This window comes from Mauremys reevesii, linkage group 1, assembly GCF_016161935.1.
Source record: "Mauremys reevesii isolate NIE-2019 linkage group 1, ASM1616193v1, whole genome shotgun sequence".
Taxonomy (NCBI): Eukaryota; Metazoa; Chordata; order Testudines; family Geoemydidae; genus Mauremys; species Mauremys reevesii.
This window is the reverse complement of record NC_052623.1, coordinates 359,824,499-359,848,207: the sequence shown is the minus strand read 5'-3', so window position 1 is coordinate 359,848,207 and position 23,709 is coordinate 359,824,499. Positions and strand designations below refer to the sequence as shown.

General features: G+C 53.3%; 1 protein-coding gene across 1 annotated transcript; it reads right to left on the bottom strand.

Annotated features, from left to right (window-relative positions):
* On the bottom strand, positions 1-22,665 carry LOC120380837 (C-type lectin BpLec-like). The gene is made up of 6 exons (XM_039498750.1): positions 22,637-22,665; positions 21,250-21,329; positions 19,921-20,015; positions 9,551-9,691; positions 5,005-5,119; positions 1-300 (listed from the first exon to the last, which is right to left on the bottom strand). The coding sequence occupies exons 1-6, from the start codon at positions 22,663-22,665 to the stop codon at positions 233-235; spliced, it is 528 nt and encodes a 175-aa protein (XP_039354684.1). The 3' UTR covers positions 1-232.
* Between the last annotated feature and the right edge of the window lie 1,044 nt (positions 22,666-23,709).

Genomic DNA, 23,709 nt, shown 5'->3' with positions numbered 1-23,709 from the left:
GTTTATTATCACTGCACTGTGCTGAGATGGCTGAGAAGAGCAGAGCGTGGGTGCCACAGGGAGAGAAGGGGGCAGAGCAGAGCGGGAGTGACACAGCGTAACTCAGCGATGCTTTGCAGAAGGGACTTTGCAGCCGGGGACACAGGATCTGGTCTCCCCGGGGAGCTGGAGGGACACGATTCACTCACAGCCCAGGTACTGGGAGCCCCCAGGTGCAGGCGAGCTGCCTCCCCTAGGGTTTGCGCTTACAAATGAAGGGGTGTCTGTCTTCACAGGGATAATCGTGCCATTTCTGAAAATCTGGAAAGAAAAACAGAGATGACCCCTGGGGTGGGGCAGGCTGGGCCGTTCCTGCTCATACAGTGACCCCTCCCCCGCCCCATTCCCTGCCCCTGGGAGAAGATCCCAGCTCCTGTGCAGAGCCCTGAGGAAGAGGAGGGTGGGATGGAGCCCTGAGCACCCCAGATTGGGGCAGCCCCATCCTGCAAAGAGAGGCCGAGGCTCAGTGTGAAAGGGGAGACGCCTGGTCCATGTGCTACTGCTCCTACCTCCCCCACCCCACGTGCCCCCCACCCCAGCCAGAGGGCAGAGGAGAGAGCGAGAGCCCTGCCCCAGGACTGGGGCACCCGCTCAGGAACTGGGCTGCTGCCTCCTCCCTGCTGAGTGAGCTGCCCCCAGCCAGGCCCCCTCCATGCCCTTCCCACCTGGGTCTGGCTACACCCATGGGAACCTCTGTCCCAGGCAGGGCTCAGCCGCCGTGCAGAGGGGATGTGTCCCTGCCCCAGGAGTCAGTGTCACTGGCCTGCTGTGCACGGAGCAGCACGTTCCTCCCTCAGACCCGTTACCCCTCTGCTCTGGGGGTGTCTGTGCCCGTGCCCGGGGGCTGCCCGGCAGTCGGATTCCTGCGTAGCCAGGCCAGAGAGCGCCCAGGGAAGGAGAGTCCTGGGGCTGGGCTGGGTGGGCTCAGCCCCTCAGCAGCACCCCAGGCCCAGCAGGGAGCTCCGCGGGGGGCATAGGCTGTTCTCAGTGCCCTGTTCCCTGGGGTGCGGGTTTCTGCTGCTCTTTGACTCTATCCCCGTCCAGTGACTGCGGCCCTGGCTGTGCCCATCTGCCGGCATCAGGCCTGACGGACAGTGAGCCTGTAACTCAAGACTGTATCATGACTCACATGTACCAGGGGCTCCATTCAGGTTACATGGGCAGCCCTAGTCTGGCACTTCCTTGACTTTGGAACCTTCATGATCCTTTAACATATTTTTTTCAATGTAATTTACTAATAGTTTATAAAAGTAACAAATTATGACTATTTTGCTGGCCTTGCTGGAGCCCTAGGCATAACTAGCAGTGTGAATCAAAGGCTGTGACCCTGCGTAGGCCTGGCCTTGGAAGAACAGCAACGCACTAACTAAGTGAGCACTTTCCTGACCTGAGAGGATGGTAGAAGAACATCCAGAGTTCCCAAGTAACTGTGCAAACAAATTCCCACACGAGGGCACAAGAACTCCCCGACTCTTGTAAAGGTAGGAGGGGATGCAGGGCCGGTGCAACCATTTAGGTGACCTAGACTGTCGCCTAGGCTGCTAGGATTTGGGGGGTGCCATTTTCTTCGACAGCGACTGCGGCAGCCGGATCTTCGGCCGCCCCAGTCACCGCCGGCATTTAGGCGGAGGGAGCTGGGGTAGGGGGGCATGGGGAGGGCTGCCTGCAGCAAGTAAGGGGTGGGGCGGCACGCAGGGGAACTCCCCGCCCCAGCTCACCCCTGCCCCGCCTCCTCCCCGAGCTTCACGTCTCCCGCCTCCCAGGCTTGCAGCGCCTAAGCTGATTGGCACCGCAAGCCTGGGAGGCGGGAGAAGTTGTAGAACTGATCAATGAAATTGTTTTTAATTGTTCACTTTATTAATGTAACTTCTGTTCACTCTTTGCCATGTTGTAATTCAAACCCCATTTTAAAATGCTCACTCCATTTTGTAAGAGCTTCCTCCAACCTTCATTTTTGCAAACCCTGCTGTAATCTTATTAGTTTAGTTTAGACGTGTGACTGAGGGATGGATGGATGATGGAATCAACCTCCAGCCCCAGCCTGTCCTGATGAAACAGAGTTCAAACCCCACTGGCTGAAGATGCAGACAAGAGCCCTAACAAAGTAAGCAGAGGCCACCCTAAAAAGAAAAGGTACAATAGAAGGAAGATCAAAGCCAGGTCCCAGGCTGACAGTCACGCCTGCAATTGATGGGTGATCGATCACCAAACCCAGAGGCAGCGGGACACAGCAAGACCTATAGACTCTGGATTCAAACTAAAGCCTACAAAAAGGATGGGTGAGATGGGAGACTTTGGAGGGGAACATTCTGCTGCCAACATGGAAGGGCATCGGTGCCTGCCCAACAGAGACCCAGCTCGTCCTTGCGCCCGGCTTTCCTGGCCAGTTACCGCCACAAGCTACGAACCCAAGCTGCAAACTCAAGCCACGAACTCAAGCTATCTTCAGGGCTGGGAACTATGCAGCAGCTGCAGAGCATCTGATGGGTGTGTGTCTATAGGTATTAGGTATAATGTGTGTATAAGGATTAAGATATTAGTTATTGGTCATAATAAATCAAATTGTTATCATAATAAATGTGGCATCTTTGTCTTGCCCCCTGAGAAGATCCTGTGTAGTTTTGTCTGTACAGCAAAGTGAAGCAGCGACGGCGTGCTCGGGGTGCTCATGCGCGGAGCAGGGGTGAGCTGGGGCGGGGGTGCCTCAGGGAGGAGGTGGGGGATGGGGAGCTGGGGCAGAGGTGCCTCAGGGCGGCGGGTGGGGGATGGGGAGCTGCCGCAGGGGGGGCGCCTCAGGGGGAAGGTGGGGGAGCTGCCGCGCAGGTGGGGGGGTGCCTCAGGGCGGGGGCTCGGGGACGGGGGAGGGCCAAGGTGGAAGTTTCGCCTAGGGAGCGAAACATCCTTGCACCGGCCCTGAGGGGATGACAGGATAATGGATGAGGATGTTTGTTTGAACTAGCAGGTATAAAATCTGGGTGGTACCTAACAACATCTGGAGTGACACACGTAACCGGTTTGTATCGGTGTGTGCCAGGGGAAGTCATCGGAGGGAAATCTGTGTGTTCGTCCAGGGAACAGGACTGAGGCTTTCCCTCGTCACAAGCACCCCTGTGTTAGTGTCCCTGGGACCCGTTGCACAGGACATTAGCACTGTGCTTTGCTGGCAGTCAGCCTGGCCGAGCGCCTTTGCCACCGAACGGAGCCTGGGGTCCGTCTTTACGAGTAAGCCGGAGGCTGGCGGGACGGCAAGGTGCACTCTCTGCTAGCGCAGCTGGCAGCAGAGCTCCAGCCACAGCAGCACTGAGCAGCCTTAACACCTTGCAGAGGGAACAACCTTCCACAGCACGAACAACAGCTTTAATCAAAGGTTAAACAATTGCTACAGAGCCCAGTGCTCAATGGGCTGCTTGTTACCGCTGCGTGTGACTGTCTAACACACCCGGCTCATGGCGGGCCCAGGCCTGTCCCAGTGATAAATGGAATTGGTCTGAGCCCCGGCCCTGCCCCTCGCTTCCCACACCCACTGGCACTGCAGGCCCCACACAGACACAGTGCCCAATGATCGGGGCCAGGCAGGGGATTCGTTGTGAATTTCACCCCTCTCCTGTTCAAAATCTGTCTGCAAACTGACCCCTCGTTAAAAAAAACAGGAGTACTTGTGGCACCTTAAAGACTAACAAATTTATTTTAGCATGAGCTTTCGTGAGCTAAAGAAAGTCTCTACGCAAAAGAATAAATGGACACAAATCTGACATCAGGAATCATAACATTCAAAAACCAGTGGGAGAACACTTCAACCTCTCTAACCACTCAGTGACAGACTTGAAGGTGGCAATTTTGCAACAAAAAAACTTCAAAAACAGACTCCAACGAGAGACTGCTGAACTTGAATTAATATGCAAACTAGATACTATTAACTGTGGTCTAAACAAAGACTGGGAATGGTTGGGTCATTACACCAATTGAATCTATTTCCCTATGTTAAGTTCTCCTCACACCTTCTATGGGCCATCTTAATTATCACTTCAAAAAGTTTTTTTTCCTCCTGCTAATGATAGCTCATCTCAATTGATTAGACTCTGCCTGTTGGTATGCATACTTCCACCTTTTCATGTTCTCTGTATGTATAAATATCTCCTGTCTGTGTGTTCCATTCTATGCATCCGAAGAAGTGAGCTTTAGCTCACGAAAGCTCATGCTAAAATAAATTTGTTAGTCTTTAAGGTGCCACAAGTACTCCTGTTATTTTTGCGGATACAGACTAACACGGCTGCTACTCTGACCCCTCATTATCCACCAACGCTGGCTACTCGCTGCCTGGGCCACTCAGAACTTCTTCCCCTCCCCGCTGGCGCTGTGAGCACCCGGTCACTTACACCACGTCCTGCGGGCTCTGCTCCCTGGTGCAGCTTCTGCTAACGATCCCCTTCCGGTGCCAGTTTCCATGGGAACAGTCATTCATGTTCATTGTGTGAACGTTCCGAGACTGGGCAGCACTTTCACAAGCAGCCGGCGTGTGTGCGAATGCTTGTGAGTAACACGACCCCACGAGGGGGAGCAAATGCAGCTCTGGTGCCCACATCATTGTGTGGATCAGTGTTTGCACAGCAGGGGTGCAACAGTGACTCAGAGCCATCACCCATTAACAGTTCAGCAGAGTCCCCCTCTGGGGCCAGCCGTGTGTGTGCGTGTATGTCTGTGTGTGTGCACATCTCTCCTGCCTGTCACTAGAGCAGAGATGTGAACTGACCCAGGCTAGCTAGAAAGCAGCAGCAGTTTTACCAGGTCACACAAGGGGTTCTCTCCTGACTGCCCTCCCAGCATGGGGCAGGGAAGAGAGAGGAGCAAGGATCTGTGCTCCAGGGCACGCTGGGGCCAGCCCGGATCAGTATCTCAGGACCTGTGTGGTCAGGGCGCTGCCAGGGTTCCCTTGTAGTTGCATGTGGGTCTGAGCTGCCGACTTACCTGGACTGTTTTCGAACACTGTGCAGTGCTCATTTGCTCCCTGACTATCAGGTTGCCCTTTATCCCAAGCTCTGAAGTTGACCAGGGATTTATCAACCCAGCTCCAGCTTTGATCCTGCAGAGACAAAGGAGAGCAGAGACCCTGTCAAACCCAAGGTTACACAGCTAGAGACGTGCCCCGGAGCCGAGGGGCCATAGGCAGGGCATGGGCAGAGGCTGCCCAGTGACCCTGGAGACACTGATCATTGCTATGAAATGTCAGCGCTGACAACCAGGGCTACATTTACTGGCAGCTGAAGTTACACCAGGACCTGCCCAACCCTCAGAAGGATGAAAATAGCAAGTGAAGGGAGAGTCTCCAGCACCCCCTGCCCCTGCCACCCCCACATCACTGAGGGGAGCGCACCCCGACCTGCCCTCAGGTTCCACTTCCATCTCCAGCACAGCCCGACAGGCAGCACCTGCTGCGTCATCCCACGCGCTGTCCCGCAGCCCCACGCTGCTGCCCCCGGTCTCTCTCGTGTGCACAGACCCACGCGACGACGCTCCCAAAGCCCAGCCACAGGAGAGTTACTCTGCTCCCCGCTGCAGAGACCACGGCCAGGGCCGGCTCTAGACCCCAGCGCAGCAAGCACACGCGTGGGGCGTCCCTTTCCCGGGAGGGCGGCAGGCTGGGCCGGCAGACCTGCCGCAGTCATGCCTGCGGGAGGTCCACCGGAGCCCCGGGATGACTGGACCTGCCGCAGGCATGACTGCGGACGGTTCGCTGGTCCCGCGGCTCGGCTGGACCTCCCACAGGCATGCCTGCGGCAGCTCCAGCGGAGCCGCCGGACCTGCGAACCGTCCGCAGCTGCGGGAGGTCCAGCCGAGCCGCGCGACCAGCGAACCCTCCGCAGTCATGCCCGCGGGAGGTCCGCTGCTCCCGCGGCTCCGGGGCGCCTCCCAGGCATGACGGCTTGGGGCGGCCAAAAACGTAGAGCCGTCCCTGACCACGGCGGTCGGTCTGGGGGACGGGGGCGCTGGATGAAGCTGGGGGTCGCACTGTCGGGGATCAGGGGCTGCAGCAGAATTAGTCACCTGGCGACCCACCCAGGGCAGCCAGCCGGCTGCAGGCCGCCCGCCTGACTGCACCCCCTGCCTGGGCAGGAAGGGCAGCTGGCCGGCTCTTAGCCCAGCAGCTCTCGGGCTGCTCCGTGTGTTCATGCCACGGCCGCCATCCTCCCTGTGTCTGCTGCTCCTCCCCGTGCTCCTGTCCTGCTCCAGCCCTGCTCCTCCTGCTGCTCCTGCTTGTTTCCCAGCCCTGCTCCTGCTCAGTCCTGCCCGCCCCAGCTTGCTCCTGGTCCCGGCTTCCTTACCCTGCCCCTGGGCTCCGGCTCTGACCCTTGATGTGCCGCCTGGGTCCCCTCCTGCCTCTGACCCTCGGCCTGGCTATTAATGCCTGACTCCGGCTCTGACCATTGTATTGGAGCCGCTTCCTGCTCCTGCTCCGACCATTAATCCTGACAGCCCATGGCCCCGCCTCTATCGTGTGTCCCTTGGGCTGTTTGCTGGGGAGGGAAGCAGAAGCCGTATGCGCCTGGAGTGGGCTGCCAGCACCTGAGCCGATGGAAGGAGTTCTAGGAGATAGGTATATCTCCAATTATTAATTGGAGGGAGAGAGAGCTCAGTGGTTTGAGCATTGGTTTGCTAAACCCAGGGTTATGAGTTCAATCCTTGAGGGGGCCGTTTGGGGGAACTGGGGGTAAAAATCTGGGGATTGGTCCTGCTTTGAGCTGGGAGTTGGACTAGATGACCTTCTGAGGTCCCTTCCAATCCTATGATAGATCCAGGAACATTGGTGATGATCCCCTTGTTCTGTCTGTGCATTCAGGGTTTTAGGTGAGTTCTGATTCCCTTGGCCCTGAATGGAGTTTTGAGGGGTTTGGAATGGGTCCCATATGAGGAGAGATTAAAGAGGCTAGGACTTCTTAGCTTGGAAAAGAGGAGACTAAGGGGGGACATGATAGAGGTCTATAAAATCATGAGTGATGTGGATAAAGTGAATAAGGAAATGTTATTTACTTGTCCCCATAATATAAGAACTAGGGGCCAGCAAATGAAATGAAATTCTTCTTCACACAGCACATAGTCAACCTGTGGAACTCCTTGCTTAAGGACATTGTGAAGGCTGGACTGTAACAGGGTTGTGGCAAGGCGATGACTCACTGGCACGGCGCCTCCTGCTGGTCATCCAGGGAATTAGCTCTTCCAGCACAGAGCGCCCTCTGCAAGCCAGTGTCACCTGCTGCTGGCCCCATGTCCCTCACAGACTTTGGTGCCCTTTGCCCAGGGGTTCTGCCCACCACAGTACCCCCTCGCTCCGGGTCGCCCCTCCAGGGGAACCCCTAACCTTCTATCTCCCCTTGGGTCAGTGGCTACTGCCAGTCATCATCCAGCCCCGCTCCCTGGGGCAGATGCAGTCTGTGAACCACTCAGCAGCAGCAAGGGGGTTAGGCAAAGGCAGCAGGTCCTAGCTCTGGGCTGCCCCTCTGCAGCCCCAGGACCTATTTGGCCCTTTTGGCAAGGCCGCAGCCTGGGGCTTTTCCTGGCTGGAGCTCCCCAGCTCCCTCTGCCCTTCCTCAGCCCTGCTCCACCTCGGGTACCCGGCTCAGCCCCCAGAGAGAGAGAGTGTGTGAGCTCCTGGTTCACAGCCCTTTTCTAGGGCCAGCTGTGGCCTGATTGGGGTGCGGCCCCCAGCTGTCACTGTTTCCCCAATCAGCCTAGTCTTTTGGCTCAGCCCTGGCCCTCTCCAAGGGCTGGCTTGGAACCCCTCTTAGCTGGAGCGGGGTGACTGCCCCCCTACAAGGGTTTAAAAGAGAACTGGATACATTCCTGGAGGTTAAGTCCACTAATGGCTATTAGCCAGGCTGGGTAAGGAATGGTGTCCCTAGCCTCTGTTTGTCAGAGGATGGAGATGGATGGCAGGAGAGAGATCACTTGATCATTGCCTGTTAGGTTCACTCCCTCTGGGGCACCTGGCATTGGCCACTGTCGGTAGACAGATACTGGGCTGGATGGACCTTTGGTCTGACCCAGTCTGGCCGTTCTTATGTTCTGTGTAATTAATTCCCCAGGGTTTTGTACGGGGCCGTGTCCCTCGTGGGCAGCTCCTCCGTGGGCGGGTGCAGGGGGAGCTGCCAAGGGGCAGAGGCTGATGCTGCCCCGGGCTCAGTGGACCCCCCAAGGGGTGAAAGGCTGCGACGTGGCCCAGGAGGTCTCTGTCTCTGGCATTTTATCACGGTGAGAAGTGAGGAGGCCAAGAGCAGTCGGGCGTGTTTAGCAAGTGACGACAGCCTGTGGGCTGGAGGGAGCCTCATGCAGGAGTCTGCGCCGTCACCCCCCGAAACACCAGCCTCTCCCACGCTCCGGGGCCAGACAGGAGCGGCTGCAGCAGGGTGCGTCTGTGCTGCCCAGCAGTGCTGCCCACGGAACTCCCCCGTCTCCCATCGGTGCCACCGGCGGCATTGCTCTGCGGCTGCCGGCCGGCCAGCAGGGCCAGCAGCACCCACCGCGTGCGCCCAGCCCCGAGCTCTCAGAAACGTCCCGTTCAGCCTCGGCAGCTGGGAGTGTGGATTAACAAGCAGGGGTTGGCCATGGCCTGGCTCGGGGACAAGCAGCACAGCGAGCCCGGAGCAGCGGAGACGCTGGATGCAGAGGAACCCACCGAGGAACAACGTGCAGCCCCAGGAGCCGGGGGCAGCTCTGTGCAGGGTTTATGGGGGAACAGCAGCAGCTGAGCAGGGCCCCAGGGAGAGACACTAATTGAGCCTGGCCTGGAAACCAGCCTCTTCGCTGGACTAGAGACTGGACTGGATGGGGGCCCCCCAGCACTGGCCTGCAGAGCCCTGACTGGCGACTGCACTGGCCCCGGGGCCAAACAAGAGCCGCAGTGGCTCCCTTTGAGCTGTAAGTGATGAAGCCTCTGTAGCCAGGGGGGATCTGCAACCTCCCCGTTCCCGCCAGCCCCAGTCGCTGCCCTTTCCTGGGCCTGTGTCGGGGGGGTATCGGGACCCACCGGGGCTCCCCCTACAGGCCTGGAGCTGACGCGCCTCTGGCCAGGTGACCCCCCCGTCCCTGAGCCCACCCTGAGGACGAATACACAGAGCGACAGCACTCCCAGGGCTCTGCTGCCCTCGCATTGGTCGCTCTGCCCGTGGGGCTGCCCCTTTCCCCGAGCCCTCGTCTAGACGCCTCGTCCGTGTGGGGCGGGGCTAACTCTCGTGCCTGGTGTGCACGGTCTGAGCACAATGGGCTGGTGTGGTGGGTCCCTGGGCGCTAGTGTCACGAACGTGAATATTAGTAACAGCAGCTTATACTCTGCACCGGGCGCTGGGGATCGATCCTGTGACTGAAAACCCAGGCGGTTACAGCCCCTTTTCACCCCGTTCCAATGGAAATCCTGCTCTGGGGCCACCCCCGCCCCAAACAACAACCTCACTGAGCAGAGACCCAGAGCCCAGGGGCTGGGGAAGGGCTGCCAGAGGCAGAGCGGGCACCAGGTACTCACCCCACGAGGGTCTGAGAGTCCGATCCAGACCGGACTGTTCTTTCTGTGGTACAGCTTGATGTAATGGGCCAGCATTTTATTTTCTCCAGTACTGTGAATGGAGACGAGATGGGCCCCGGGCCCCTGGTGCTGGCAATGAACCTGAGACAAGAAGAAACAAAGACCGTTAAACAGGGACCAGGGGTCTGTTCTCAGCCCAGGGCTATTCAGACTCTGCCTCAGGGATCTGGGAGACAAAACAAAATCAGTGCGGGTGAAGGCTGCCGGTGACAGTGAGGTTGCTGGAGCGGTAAATAGTGACGGACGCGTCAGGTCTACTCAGGGATTGGGATCGCACGGTGAGCTGGGCTGACTTGACCCACGTGTGCTGTAATACAGCTAAACGCAGGGTCGCAGGGCCGGGAACCAAGGCAGCCGGCCACACTGACAGCCGGGGGATGTAGCCTGGGAGCCGGGACTGAAAAGCACTGAGGGGTGATGGCAGCAACCAGCTGAATGTGAGCTCTGAGTGTGGTGCTGCACACGAGGGCAGGTGTGAGCCTTGAACGTGCAAGCACAGGGTGATCGCGTTGGAGCAGGGACGGAGTGTTACACGTATACGGCACAGTGAGACCAGCACTGGGCACCGTGTCCCGGTCTGGGATCCGCTCCTCAGACAGGACGTTAACAAATTGGAGAGCTCAGAAAAGAGCTCCAAGAACGACACGAGGTCTGGAAAACCTGCCTGACAGAGGGAGACTTGCAGGAAAGCCAGAAGATTTCTGACTGTCCCTCCATCCAGGCCCAGCTTCCCAGAGAGACATGGCCAGGGTTTAGCATAATAGGTGCCCTGGGGAGGCACCGTCCCTGGGCCAGCTGCCAGCCCAGCTGGGCACTTCTGCTACTGGCCTTTCCCCTCACCCAGCAGCATGAGGAGAGGAAACCTTCCCTGGCTCCTAGCTGAGGTCCCCACAGACGGCCTTGCCCTGTCCCCATGCCCCACACACAGCCCTGCTGGGTAATGGGTCTGTGACCTGCCCCTGTTCTATGCCGACCTGGAGCAACTGCTCCCACAATAGCTACAGGCCAAAGCACTAAACAGCATTGCAGGTGCACTATGGAGCGGAGACAGCAGAAACCACAGCCCCTCCCAGAACATGGGGAATTCAGCCTCACAGGCACATCCACATTCACTCAGTGCCCCACACAGCATTACACGGGGCTCCAGCCACATGCCAGCCAGCAATGGGGATCGAACCGGAGACCTTCAGCACAGCCCTGCCACTGGAGCTAAGGGAGCTGCTTTGGTAACACTAAGTAAGGAACAGGCCCTTCCAGAGCCAGCCTAGAGGGAGACTGACACGCCGTACCCCAAAGCAACACCCTGACACCCCCACATTTACCATGGGGATGTGATTATGATGCGTTTCGTACAAAGTGAACCTTGTGAAGTATCATTCTAAATGTCTTGATCTGTTGGACATTAATATCCTGTTGGATTATACGTGCTGTCATTGTATGTGAAGTTATGAAGTTTTGCTGTGTGTGTTACTGAAAGATGTTGTGAGGTTGGGAACACCCACAACCAGCTGTTCAGATGCAACAATGAAGAAGCTAGACAGTGCTAATGACTGTCTCAGGAACTGTGTACAATGGAGGCTTCCCAGAGGGAGCATGTAGGCAATGGAGGATTCCTGATCGACGGGGGGACAGACCCCACATCATGAGCAAAGACCTTTCCAGCAAGCTGGAAGAAGCTATAGAAGGGGGAAGTGACATCATCATTTGGCCTCACTCACCACTCAACTGAACACCTGAAAACATGTCTGGAGGATAAAGACTTGGACTGGGGAGGTTGTCCCAGGTGGGAAAGAGAGAATCTCAGCCTGAGTATGGAAGATTGGTGAACTGTTTGTACCACCTGGGTGAGGTGCTACATGGCTCTGGGAAGAAGCATAAAGGAGTTGGAGGCACTAGTGGTATTCTCACCCATCTTCCCTGTGGAAGGAAAAGGCCACATTGAATCGTAGAAATCAAAGACTGGCTACACAGGTGCGGGGTCAAGCTGCCCTTTCGGTGGCACCCAAAACCCCGTCCCCTCCTGCCTTGGTCAAGCTGAGACTTGCTTTTAACAGCTTGCTGGCTAGTTGTCTTTAACAATAAGCCATAGTGGATTGAGGCACTTTACTGGTTTGCAAGTCTCCTTGTACAGTTCCTCTCCTTAAAGGTCACCTTTCACACAAGGGGCCTTTACGTGATCGCTGTCAAACCTTGTCTGGATGCACCTGAGTTGAGATCCAACGAAAGCTCAAGGCTCTCAGCCAAGACTGAGCAAATTATCTTCTTGTTGGCATCCTATACTTAGCACACAAGCACAGCAATTGACAAGTGATCGCCTTAGCCTCCTTTCCCATGTAAGGGAGGGGTGATGAGCTCGATATGTTCCTTTCCCTGGGGTAGGAGTGCCAATGGCAGTAACCACTGACTCATCTGTTGGGGGACTTGCAACTGCCGGATTTTGCACCAGGTCCAGCATGTCATTAGGCTGGTATCAAAAACCACTACTATTTGGCACCCCAAGATTACTATGATGGGGTGTAGGGCCAAACTCAGAATGTCTGTTCCCACCAGTGGTGTGACGGGTCCTGGCCAATTCTTGCAAATACCCATTTAATTTCATTGGCATTACGATGCACGGTAACCATGACTCTGTGCCCTTACTGTTTTGCAGAATGTAACTGGTTCTGTAAATTAGGCTGTAAAAGCAATGTTTGTAAAGCAGTTAAATCCATTCCAAGGGGCACAGGTGTTACAACAGAATACAAAGTATAAGACACTTAACTGACTATATTTAAATTCGGGTACATGAAATTCAAAGATTGGAAAAAGGAGGAGTATAAAAATATTGCTCAGGCACGCAGGAGTGAAATCAGGAAGGCCAAATCACACTTGGAGTTGCAGCTAGCAAGTGATGTTAAGAGTAACAAGAAGGGTTTCTTCAGGTATGTTAGCAACAAGAAGAAAGTCAAGGAAAGTGTGAATGAGGGAGGCAACCTAGTGACAGAGGATGTGGAAAAAGCTAGTGTACTCAATGCTTTTTTTGCTTCTGTCTTCACAAACAAGGTCAGCTCCCAGATTGCTGCACTGGGCAGCACAGTATGGGGAGAAGGTGACCAGCCCTCTGTGGAGAAAGAAGTGGTTCAAGACTATTTAGAAAAACTGGACAAGCACAAGTCCATGGGGCCGGATGCACTGCATCCGAGGGTGCTAAAGGAGTTGCCGGATGTGATTGCAGAGCCATTGGCCATTATCTTTGGGCAGGTCCATACTCACCGTGCGGGTCGACGCGGTGAGTTCGACTTCTCGGAGTTCAAACTATCGCGTCTGATCTAGATGCAATAGTTCGAACTCCGGAAGCACCGTGGTCGACTCCAGTACTCCACCACTGCAAACAGCGGTGGTGGAGTCGACGAGGGAGCTGCGGAGTTCGACCCCGCCGCGTCTGCACGGATGAGTAGTTCAAATTAGGGTACTTCAAATTCAGCTACGCTATTCCTGTAGCTGAATTTGCGTACTCTAATTCGAACCCCCTTTATAGTGTGGACCAGGGCTTTGAAAACTCATGGCGAACGGGGAAGGTCCCGGATGACTGGAAAAAGGCTACTGTAGTGCCCATCTTTAAAAAAGGGAAGAGGAGGATCCTGGGAATTACAGGCCAGTCAGCCTCACCTCAGTCCCTGGAAAAATCATGGAGCAGGTCCTCAAGGAATCAATTCTGAATAACTTAGAGGAGAGGAAAGTGATCAGGAACAGTCAGCATGGATTCACCAAGGGCAAGTCATGCCTGACCAACCTAATTGCCTTCTATGAGGAGATAACTGACTCTGTGGATGACGGGAAAGCAGTGGACGTGTTATTCCTTGACTTTAGCAAAGCTTCTGATATAGTCTTCCACAGTATCTTGCCAGCACGTTAAAGAAGTATGGGCTGGATGAATGGACTATAAGGTGGATAGAAAGCTGGCTAGATCGTCGGGCTCAGCGGGTAGTGATCAACGGCTCCATGTCTAGTTGGCAGCCGGTTTCAAGTGGAGTGCCCCAAGGGTCGGTCCTGGGGCTGGCAATATCTTCATTAATGATCTGGAGGATGGCATGGACTTCTCCCTCAGCAAGTTTGTAGACGACAATAAGCTGGGAGGAGTGGTAGATACGCTGGAGGGTAGGGATAGGATACAGGGAGACCTAGACAAATTAGAGGACTGGGCCAAATGAAATCTGATGAGATTCAACAAGGACAAGTACAGAGTCCTGCACTTAGGACAGAAGAATCCCATGCACTGCTACAGACTAGGAACCGAATGGCTAGGCAGCAGTTCTGCAGAAAAGGACCTAGGGGTTACGGTGGACAAGAAGCTGGATATGAGTCGACAGTGTGCCCTTTTTGCCAAGAAGACTAACAGCATTTTAGGCTGTATAAGTAGGAGCATTGCCAGCAGATCAAGGGACGTGATCATTCCCCTCTATTTGGCATTGGTTAGGCCTCATCTGGAGTACTGTGTCCAGTTTTGGGCCCCACACTACAAGAAGGATGTAGAAAAATTGGAAAGAATCCATTGGAGGGCAACAAAAATGATTAGGGGCTGGAGCACATGATTTATGAGGAGAGGCTGAGGGAACTGGGATTATTTAGTCTGCAGAGCAGAAGAATCATAGAATATCAGGGTTGGAAGGGACCTCAGGAGGTATCTAGTCCAACCCTCTGCTCAAAGCAGGACAAATCCCAACTAAATCATCCCAACCAGGGCTTTGTCAAGCCTAACCTTAAAAACCTCTAAGGAAGGAGATTCCATCACCTCCCTAGGTAACCCATTCCAGTGCTTCACCACCCTCCTAGTGAAAAAGTTTTTCCTAATATCCAACCTAAACCTCCCACACTGTAATTTGAGACCATTGCTCCTTGTTCTGTCATCTGGTACCACTGAGAACAGTCTAGATCCATCCTCTTTGGAACCCCCTTTCAAGGGTTCATCCCTGACTCAATTTTGAAGCACTTTGAGGAGAGGAAAGTGGGCGGGTGGCGTATGTGTGCATTCGGTGCAAGGAGCTCCTGGCCCTCAGAGACCATGAACGGACTTTGGAGGCCAGGATGGCAGAACTGGAGGAGCTAAGACAGGCAGAGAGGTATGTTGATGAGGCTTTCCAGGACACTGTAGAATTGTCCCACCTCTGCTCAGACAGCCCCTGCGCTGTTGAGGAGGATGAAAGGCCCAGGGAAGCAGAGCAGTCAATGGGAGCAGAGGGAAACCTTCCCATAGTTGGTACCCTCCTTCCAGATGGTGCTGGGGTTGCCTCTCGCACTGAGGTTACCTCTCCGGGGGAGGGAACTCCAGTTGCTAGGAAAAGGCAGGTGTTAGTAATGGGAGATTCGATCACTAGAAACGTAGATAGCTGGGTTTGTGATGACCGGCAGAACCGTATGGTGACTTGCCTGCCTGGTGCGAAGGTTGCGGATCTCTCAAGGCATCTAGACAGACTTATGTGTAGTGCTGGGGAGGAGCCAGTGGTCGTGATACATGCAGGTACCAATGACATAGGGAAGGGTAGGAGAGATGTCCTGGAGGCCAAATTTAGGCTGCTAGGAAAGAGACTGAAATCCAGGACCTCTATAGGGGCATTCTCAGAAATGTTCCCAGTTCCACACGCAGGGCCAGATAGGCAAGCAGAGCTTCAGAGTCTCAATGCGTGGATGAGACGATGGTGTAGGGAGGAGGGGTTTACATTCATTAGGAACTGGGGAAACTTTTGGGATCGGGGGAGCCTATACAGGAGAAATGGGCTCCACCTAAACCAAAGTGGAACCAGACTGCTGGCACTAAACATTAAACAGGTTGTAGAGCAGTTTTTAAACTAGGAGATGGGGGAAAGCCGACTGCTGCAGAGGAGCATGTGGATTGGACACAGACTTGTCTTAGGGGAGAGTCTGATGATAGAGAATCTCCAGGTTATAGTCAGGAGCAGAGGATGGAAGAGGATAATGTAAGGGCCAGATCAGTTGATAAACAGTCACATAAAAAAGAATCTGGCACATCAAAAAAGAGCAGACAAATAAACAGTGACAAGTTTTTAAAGTGCTTGTACACAATTGCTAGAAGTCTAAATAATATGGGTAAACTAGAGTGCCTTGTGATAAAGGAGGATATTGATATAATAGGCATCACAGAAACCTGGTGGACTGAGAGCAATCAATGGGACACAATCATTCCGGGAAACAAAATATATTGGAAAGACAGAACAGGTCATGCGGGCGGGGGTGGGGTGTGTGGCACTATATGTGAAAGAAAATGTAGAATCGAAGTAAAAATCTTAAGTGAATCCACATGTTCCATCTCTTGCATCCGACGAAGTGGGTATTCACCCACGAAAGCTCATGCTGCAAAACGTCTGTTAGTCTATAAGGTGCCACAGGATTCTTTGCTGCTTTTACAGAACCAGACTAACATGGCTACCTCTCTGATACTTGACATGTTCCATAGAATCTCTATGGATAGAAATTTAATGCTCTAATAAGAATATAACATTAGGGATCTATTATCGACCTCCTGACCAGGACAGTAATAGTGATGATGAAATGCTAAGGGAAATTAGAGAGCTATCAAAATTAAGAACCCAATAATAGTGGGGGATTTCAATTATCCCCATATTGACTGGGAACATTTCACTTCAGGACGAAATGCAGAAAGAAAGTTTCTCGATACTTTAAATGACTGCTTCATGGAGCAGCTGGTACGGGAACCCACAAGGGGAGAGGCAACTCTAGATTTAATCCTGAGTGGAGCGCAGGAGCTGGTCCAAGAGGTAACTATAGCAGGACCGCTTGGAAATAGTGACCATAATACAATAGCATTCAACATCCCTGTGGTGGGAAGAACACCTCAACTGCCCAACACTGTGGCATTTAATTTCAAAAGGGGGAACTATGCAAAAATGAGGGGGTTAGTTAAACAAAAGTTAAAAGGTACAGTGAGTAAAGTGAAATCCCTGCAAGCTGCATGGGCCCTTTTTAAAGACACCATAATCGAGGCCCAACTTCAATGTATACCCCAAATTAAGAAAAACAGTAAAAGAACTAAAAAAGAGCCACTGTGGCTTAACGACCATGTAAAAGAAGCAGTGAGAGATAAAAAGACTTCCTTTAAAAAGTGGAAGTCAAATCCTAGTGAGGCAAATAGAAAGGAGCACAAACACTGCCAACTTAAGTGCAAGAGTGTAATAAGAAAAGCCAAAGAGGAGTTTGAAGAACGGCTAGCCAAAAACTCCAAAGGTAATAACAAAATGTTTTTTAAGTACATCAGAAGCAGGAAGCCTGCTAAACAACCAGTGGGGCCCCTTGATGATCAAAATACAAAAGGAGCGCTTAAAGACGATAAAGTCATTGTGGAGAAACTAAACAAATTCTTTGCTTCAGTCTTCATGGCAGAGAATGTTAGGGAGATTCCCAAACCTGAGCTGGCTTTTGTAGGTGAAAAATCTGAGGAACAGTCACAGATTGAGGTGTCACTAGAGGAGGTTTTGGAATTAATTGATAAACTTAACAGTAACAAGTCACTGGGACCAGATGGCATTCACCCAAGAGTTCTGAAAGAACTCAAATGTGAAGTTGCGGAACTATTAACTTAGGTTTGTAACCTATCCTTTAAATCAGCTTCGGTACCCAATGACTGGAAGTTAGCTAATGTAACACCAATATTTAAAAAGGGCTCTAGAGGTGATCCTGGCAATTACAGACCAGTAAGTCTAACGTCAGTACCAGGCAAATTAGTCAAAACAATAGTTAAGAATAAAATTGTCAGACATACAGAAAAACTTAAACTGTTGAGCAATAGTCAATATGGTTTCTGTAAAGAGAAATCACGTCTTACTAATCTATTAGAGTTCTTTGAAGGGGTCAACAAACATGTGGACAAGGGGGATCCGGTGGACATAGTGTACTTAGATTTCCAGAAAGCCTTTGACAAGGTCCCTCACCAAAGGCTCTTACGTAAATTAAGCTGTCATGAGATAAAAGGGAAGGTCCTTTCATGGACTGAGAACTGGTTAAAAGACAGGGAACAAAGGGTAGGAATTAATGGTAAATTCTCAGAATGGAGAGGGCTAACTAGTGGTGTTCCCCAAGGGTCAGTCCTTGGACCAATCCTATTCCACTTATTCATAAATGATTTGGAGAAAGGGGTAAACAGTAAGGTGGCAAAGTTTGCAGATGATACTAAACTGCTCAAGATATTTAAGACCAAAGCAGACTGTGAAGAACTTCAGAAAGATCTCACAAAATTAAGTGATTGGGCCACAAAATGGAAAATTAAATTTAATGTGGATAAATGTAAAGTAATGCACATTGGGAAAAATAACCCCAACTATACATACAACATGATGGGGGCTAATTTAGCTACAACGAGTCAGGGAAAAAGATCTTGGAGTCATCGTGGACAGTTCTCTGAAGATGTCCACCCAGTGTGCAGAGGCAGTCAAAAAAGCAAACAGGATGTTAGGAATCATTAAAAAGGGGATAGAAAATACGACTGAGAATATATTATTGCCCTTATATAAATCCATGGTACGCCCTCATCTCAAAAAAGATATTCTAGCACTAGAAAAGGTTCAGAAAAGGGCAACTAAAATTATTAGGTGTTTGGAGAGGGTCCCATACGAGGAAAGATTAAAGAGGCTAGGACTCTTCAGCTTAGAAAAGAGGAGACTAAGGGGGGATATGATACAGGTATATAAAATCATGAGTGATGTGGAGAAAGTGGATAAGGAAAAGTTATTTACTTATTCCCATAATACAAGAACTAGGGGTCACCAAATGAAATTAATAGGCAGCAGGTTTAAAACAAATAAAAGGAAGTTCTTCTTCACGCAGCGCACAGTCAACTTGTGGAACTCCTTACCTGAGGAGATTGTGAAGGCTAGGACTATAACAGCGTTTAAAAGGGAACTAGATAAATTCATGGAGGTCAAGTCCATTAATGGCTGTTAGCCAGGATGGGTAAAGAATGGTGTCCCTAGTCTCTGTTTGTTTGTCAGAGGATGGAGATGGATGGCGGGAGAGAGATCACTTGATCATTGCCTGTTAGGTTCACTCCCTCTGGGGCACCTGGCATTGGCCATTGTCGGTAGACAGGATACTGAGCAAGATGGACCTTTGGTCTGACCCGGTACGGCCGTTCTTATGGTCTTATGATCATGAACAGTCAGCACGGATTCACCAGGAGCAAGTCATGCCTGACTAACCTAATTGCCTTCTATGATGAGATAACTGGCTCTGTGGCTGAGGGGAAAGCAGTGGACGTGTTATTCCAAAGAGGATAGATCTAGATTCTAACGAAATTGGTCCCTGACTTGACAAAGCCCTGGCTGGGATGATTTAGTTGGGAATTGGTCCTGCTTTGAGCAGGGGGTTGGACTAGATACCTCCTGAGGTCCCTTCCAACCCTGATATTCTCTGATTCTGTGATTCAGACCCTGTGTACTTTATAGAACTCAAATTATGATTATTTTATTTCTTAGGTAATTTACTTTGATCCATACACTTACTTATAATCACTTAAAATCTCTCTCTTTCTGTAGTTAATAAACCTGTTTTATATTTTGTTACCTAACACAGTGTGTTGTTTGAAGTACAAGGGAAATCTGATCAGGAACAGGGGCTGGTACATTGTCCTCTCCACATTGAGTGGGGGGGGGGGCAGACTGGGTAATAACTTACACTCTTCAGGCTTCTGACCAGGGCAAGATGGTTCAGCTCTGGGGTCCCAGGCTGGGGAGCTGTGGGGAATTGGTTGGAGTCTCTCTGTTGGTTCATGAGCAGCTGGTGAAAGCACTCATGTAACTGCAGCTGGGTGTGTCCCTGCCTGTGGATGTTTGTGCGAGTGCAGGACCTGGACGGGTTTGCAGCTTGTCACATTACCACAGTGTGAGAGGGAGCCCAGGTTGGTAAGCCAGAGGGCTCAGTGATACCCCAGTTCCAGGCTGCAACCTGGGGAACCCATCACAGAGACATGACCCCACCTGGGCCCAGGCCGTCTCTTGTGTCCCTGGCAGATACATGCCAAGAGCTTTGGGTCCAGAGGAGATTGTGTTCCACCGGGGACAACATTTCCATTGTATTCTGCTCACCAGCCTGGCAAGGGCAGGCTGTCCCCTCACAGCCTGTTCCCGGGGCTCTGTCCGGGGCAGTGGGAAATGTACAGCCCTGGGCTCCCACCCCTCCCACCGGAGTGGATTCCCCAGCCCAGCCCAGCTCACAGACTCTGATATTCAACCTAAACCTCCCCATCCCCCCAGCCTCCGACTCCAGCCCAGCACCCCTGAGCCCCGATGCCCCCAGCCTCTCACCTCAGCCTCCAGCCAGGTTTTCTCTTGGAAGAAGTATCCATAGCAGTAGCCTTGGAAGGGTAGCCAGCCCCTGGGACAGGACACATCTTGTGCCCCTGCAGAGAGAGGGGGTTGCGGGGCAATGGTAGGGACAGAACACCGTGGTTAGAGGCTGTTTCAGAGGAAGAGCCATTTCTTTCCCATTAGCACTAAAACATCGGGATCCCATCTGGGGCTGTGTCTGGCTGGCAGGACCCTCCAGGCCCTGGAGCTGCAGGAAGAAGCTGGGTTTGCCCAGACCCCACATCGGCAGAACAGGGCCCCTGGAACCCAGCTCTGAGCAGGGATCCCAGCAGGGCAGGGCCTCTGGGTTTGGATGGGGCAGGGGCTCCTTTCCCCAGGGCTCCCTAGGGGAAGAAAGGAGCCAGTGCACAGTGGGGTGTCTGATAGACCCTCCCTTCCTCTGCCTCAGGGAGCCCCATGGACCCTCAGCCCCGGAAAGGGGGGGAATATGGAGCTGCCAGCCATAGTGGCTCCCGTTCAGCTGCAGCCCTCGGGCAGAGGGAATTCCTGCCACCCTGAGCTTCTCCCCATCTCCCCTTGGGCCATGCGGGACAGTGGGGCCAGGGAAGCCGGTAGGGGGGCAGGAAGGGAGCACCCAGGGCCACGGGGTGAAGCTGGGGGAGCAGTGGGGTTGGCACAGACTGGGACTAGGCAGGAAATCGGGGCAGGGGCCCAGTTCTGGATGGAAGGAGCTGGGGGGTTGTAGGAGGAGGGAAGGGAGAGAGGTGCCCAGGGAGGTGGGACATAGAGGGGGGCTAGCAGGGATCTGTGGGGCTGGGGCAGAGGGGAGGGGAACACTGGGCAGGCTCTGCCCTTCGCAGGGCTGGGGGCACAGCAGGACGGGGTGGAGCCGCGTCCCAGCGGAGGGAGGGAATGGGACAGTCTGAGGAGAAAGACACAGTGTGCAGGGACTGGGGCAGCCCAGCCGGGAGCAGAGGCCGGATGGGGCAGAAGCTGGGGCTGGAGCGGAGCCATGAGCAGCCCTTGGAGAGGGACCCCGTAGGGACACGGCCGGCCAGTGGGAGGGGACCACGGGAGGGGGGGATGGGAGCCTGGAGCTGACGGGGGCTGAGCGCCCGTTGCCCAGGGACTGGCCCCACCCAATCCTCATGGGAAGAGCCGACCCTGGGGGGCCTTTCACCCACCTTCTCTCACCCGCTCCCTGGGGAGGGGCTGCAGGGCCTGGGCTCCCCCCGGGCAGTGACCCCAGCAGCAGGAGATGGGCAGTGGCTCTGGGAGCGACAAGGGAAATGAATCCACTTCCCGAGGGGCCGGGCAGGGACTCACCTGCCAGCGAGGGGTTAAAGATCAGGCAGCCGAGGAGGCAGAGGCTGAAGTAGGTGACTGGCCCCATCTTCTCACTTCCCCTGGGGAGAAAACACACCAGGGAGATGGGCCATGAGAGCCTGAGACACCCCCCGGAGCAGCCCCCCTTCTCCAATGGGGCATTACACAGGGGGAGGTGGTTCAGAGCTGGGGCTGTTTGTTAAAGGGCCTGGCTGGGCTGGAAGGGCCCCGAGAGGGACACCAGACCCAGGGGACTCAACTCAGAGGCCCCCGTGGGGCAGGGAAGCTGTGCGGGGCCCCCTCCCTGGGCTGGTTTCCAAGGGCCCGTCAGCCTGCAGCTCTCCCTGCCCCTCCTCTCCAGCCACGCAGGGCAGGGCAGGGGCGCGGGGAGCAGACCCCAGGGAGAGGATGCTCAGCACGGACACATGGGGACGGGGGGATGGGGCCGCGCTGTGGGGGAAGGGGTGGGACAGAGACGGCCCCAGGAACTCACACAGGGCAAGTCGGGCCATGAGGCCTCATCACAGGGTTTGACTTCCACCGAGAGCCCAGCACCCAGCAGGGAGGGAGAAGGGTAGGGAGTGGCAGGGACTCACCTGTCCGTCTGTCCGTCTGTCTGGGCGGCTGGTCTGGAGCGATGAGGATCGGGGCTCAGCCTGTGCAGGGCACTGGATCTCTGGGGTATTTGTAGACCTACTGGGGGTTGAGGGAGGGTGAGAAGGGAGGAGCTGAGGATGCTGAACATGCAAATCAGCCCAATTGGCAAATACAAGGATCCCAGCTCAGAGCAAACAGAGACTCTGTGACCCGCCCGGCAGCTGAGCTGGGACCATCAGGAAGCCTTTGTTAGGGTGACATCAAAGGCAGAGGCATTGGGTAACAGGCCCATCCTTGGCCTGTGCCCAAACCTGAGTCCTTCCAAATAAGTGCCACCGTGGCTAAACAATAAAGTAAAAGAAGCAGTGAGAGGCAAAAAGGCATAATTTAGAAGGTGAAACTTAAATCCTAGTGAAGGAAATAGAAAGGAGCATAAACTCAATATAACTAGGAAGGTCAAAAAAGAATTTGAAGATCAGCTAGTCAAACATTCAAAAAGTAATAATTTTTTTTTAAGTACATCAGAAGCAGGAAGCTACTGGGCGATCGAGATGCTAAAGGAGCACTCAAGGGTGATAAGGCCATTGGGGAGAAACTAAATGAATTGTTTGCATTGGTTGTCACAGCTGAGTGTATGAGGGAGATTCCCAAATTTGAGCCATTCTTTTTAGGAGACAAATCTGAGGAACTGTCTCAGATTTAGCTGTCATTAGAGGAGATTTTGGCAGGGCCACCCAGAGGATTCAGGGGGCCTGGAGCAAAGCAGGGGAGCTGCAGCATTTGTACTCACCTGGTGTCTGTCCAGGTCTTCGGCGGCATTTCGGGGGCGGGGGCCCTTCAATCACTCCTCGTCTTCAGCAGCACTGAAGGACCGGCTGCCGAAGTGCCGCCAAAGACCCAGACCGCCGCCAGGCCAGGGCTCGCGGGGGCACATTGCCCCACTTGCCGCCCCCCGGGCGGCCCTGGATTTTGGAACAAATTGATAAACTAAACAGTAATAAGTGACCAGGACCAGATGGGATTCACCCAAGAGTTCTGAAGGAACTGAAATGTGAAATTGCAGAACTACTAACTATAGTCTGTAACCTCTCATTTAAATCAGCCTCTGTACCAAATGACTGGAGAATAGCTGCTGTGACAGCAATTTTTAAAAAGGGCTCCAGAGGTGATCCTGGCAATTACAGGCTGGTTAGCCTGATTTCATTCTGGGCAAACTGGTTGAAACTACAGTAAAGAACAAAATTGTCAGACATGTAGATGAACATAATTTGTTGGGCAAAAGTCAACATGGTTTTTTTAAAGGGAAATCATGCCTCACTAATCTACTAGAACTCTTCAGGGAGTCAACAAACATGTGGACAAGGGGGATCAGGTGGATGTAATGTACTTAGATTTTCAGAAACTTTTTGACAAAGTCCCTCACCAAAGGCTCTTAAGTAAAATAATCTGCCAGGGGATAAGAGGGACGGTCCTCTCCTGACTTGGTAACTGGTTAAACAATAAGAACATAAGAACATAAGAACATAAGAAAGGCCGTACCGGGTCAGACCAAAGGTCCATCTAGCCCAGTATCTGTCTACCGACAGTGGCCAATGCCAGGTGCCCTTGAGGGAGTGAACCTAACAGGCAATGATCAAGTGATCTCTCTCCTGCCATCCATCTCCATCCTCTGATGAACAGAGGCTAGGGACACCATTCTTACCCATCCTGGCTAATAGCCATTTATGGACTTAGCCACCATGAATTTATCCAGTCCCCTTTTAAACATTGTTATAGTCCTAGCCTTCACAACCTCCTCAGGTAAGGAGTTCCACAAGTTGACTGTGCGCTGCGTGAAGAAGAACTTCCTTTTATTTGTTTTAA

What these genes read in the sequence shown, in the direction of transcription:
- LOC120380837 (XM_039498750.1), bottom strand. Translation starts at nt 22,665, where the DNA reads ATGCCGCCGAAGACCTGGACAGACACCAG. An exon ending in AAACCTGGCTGGAGGCTGAG is followed by an intron (nt 9,692 to 19,920) that starts GTGAGAGGCTGG and finishes TTCTTGTCTCAG; the next exon opens with GTTCATTGCCAGCACCAGGG. An exon ending in AGTGTTCGAAAACAGTCCAG is followed by an intron (nt 301 to 5,004) that starts GTAAGTCGGCAG and finishes TTTTCTTTCCAG; the next exon opens with ATTTTCAGAAATGGCACGAT.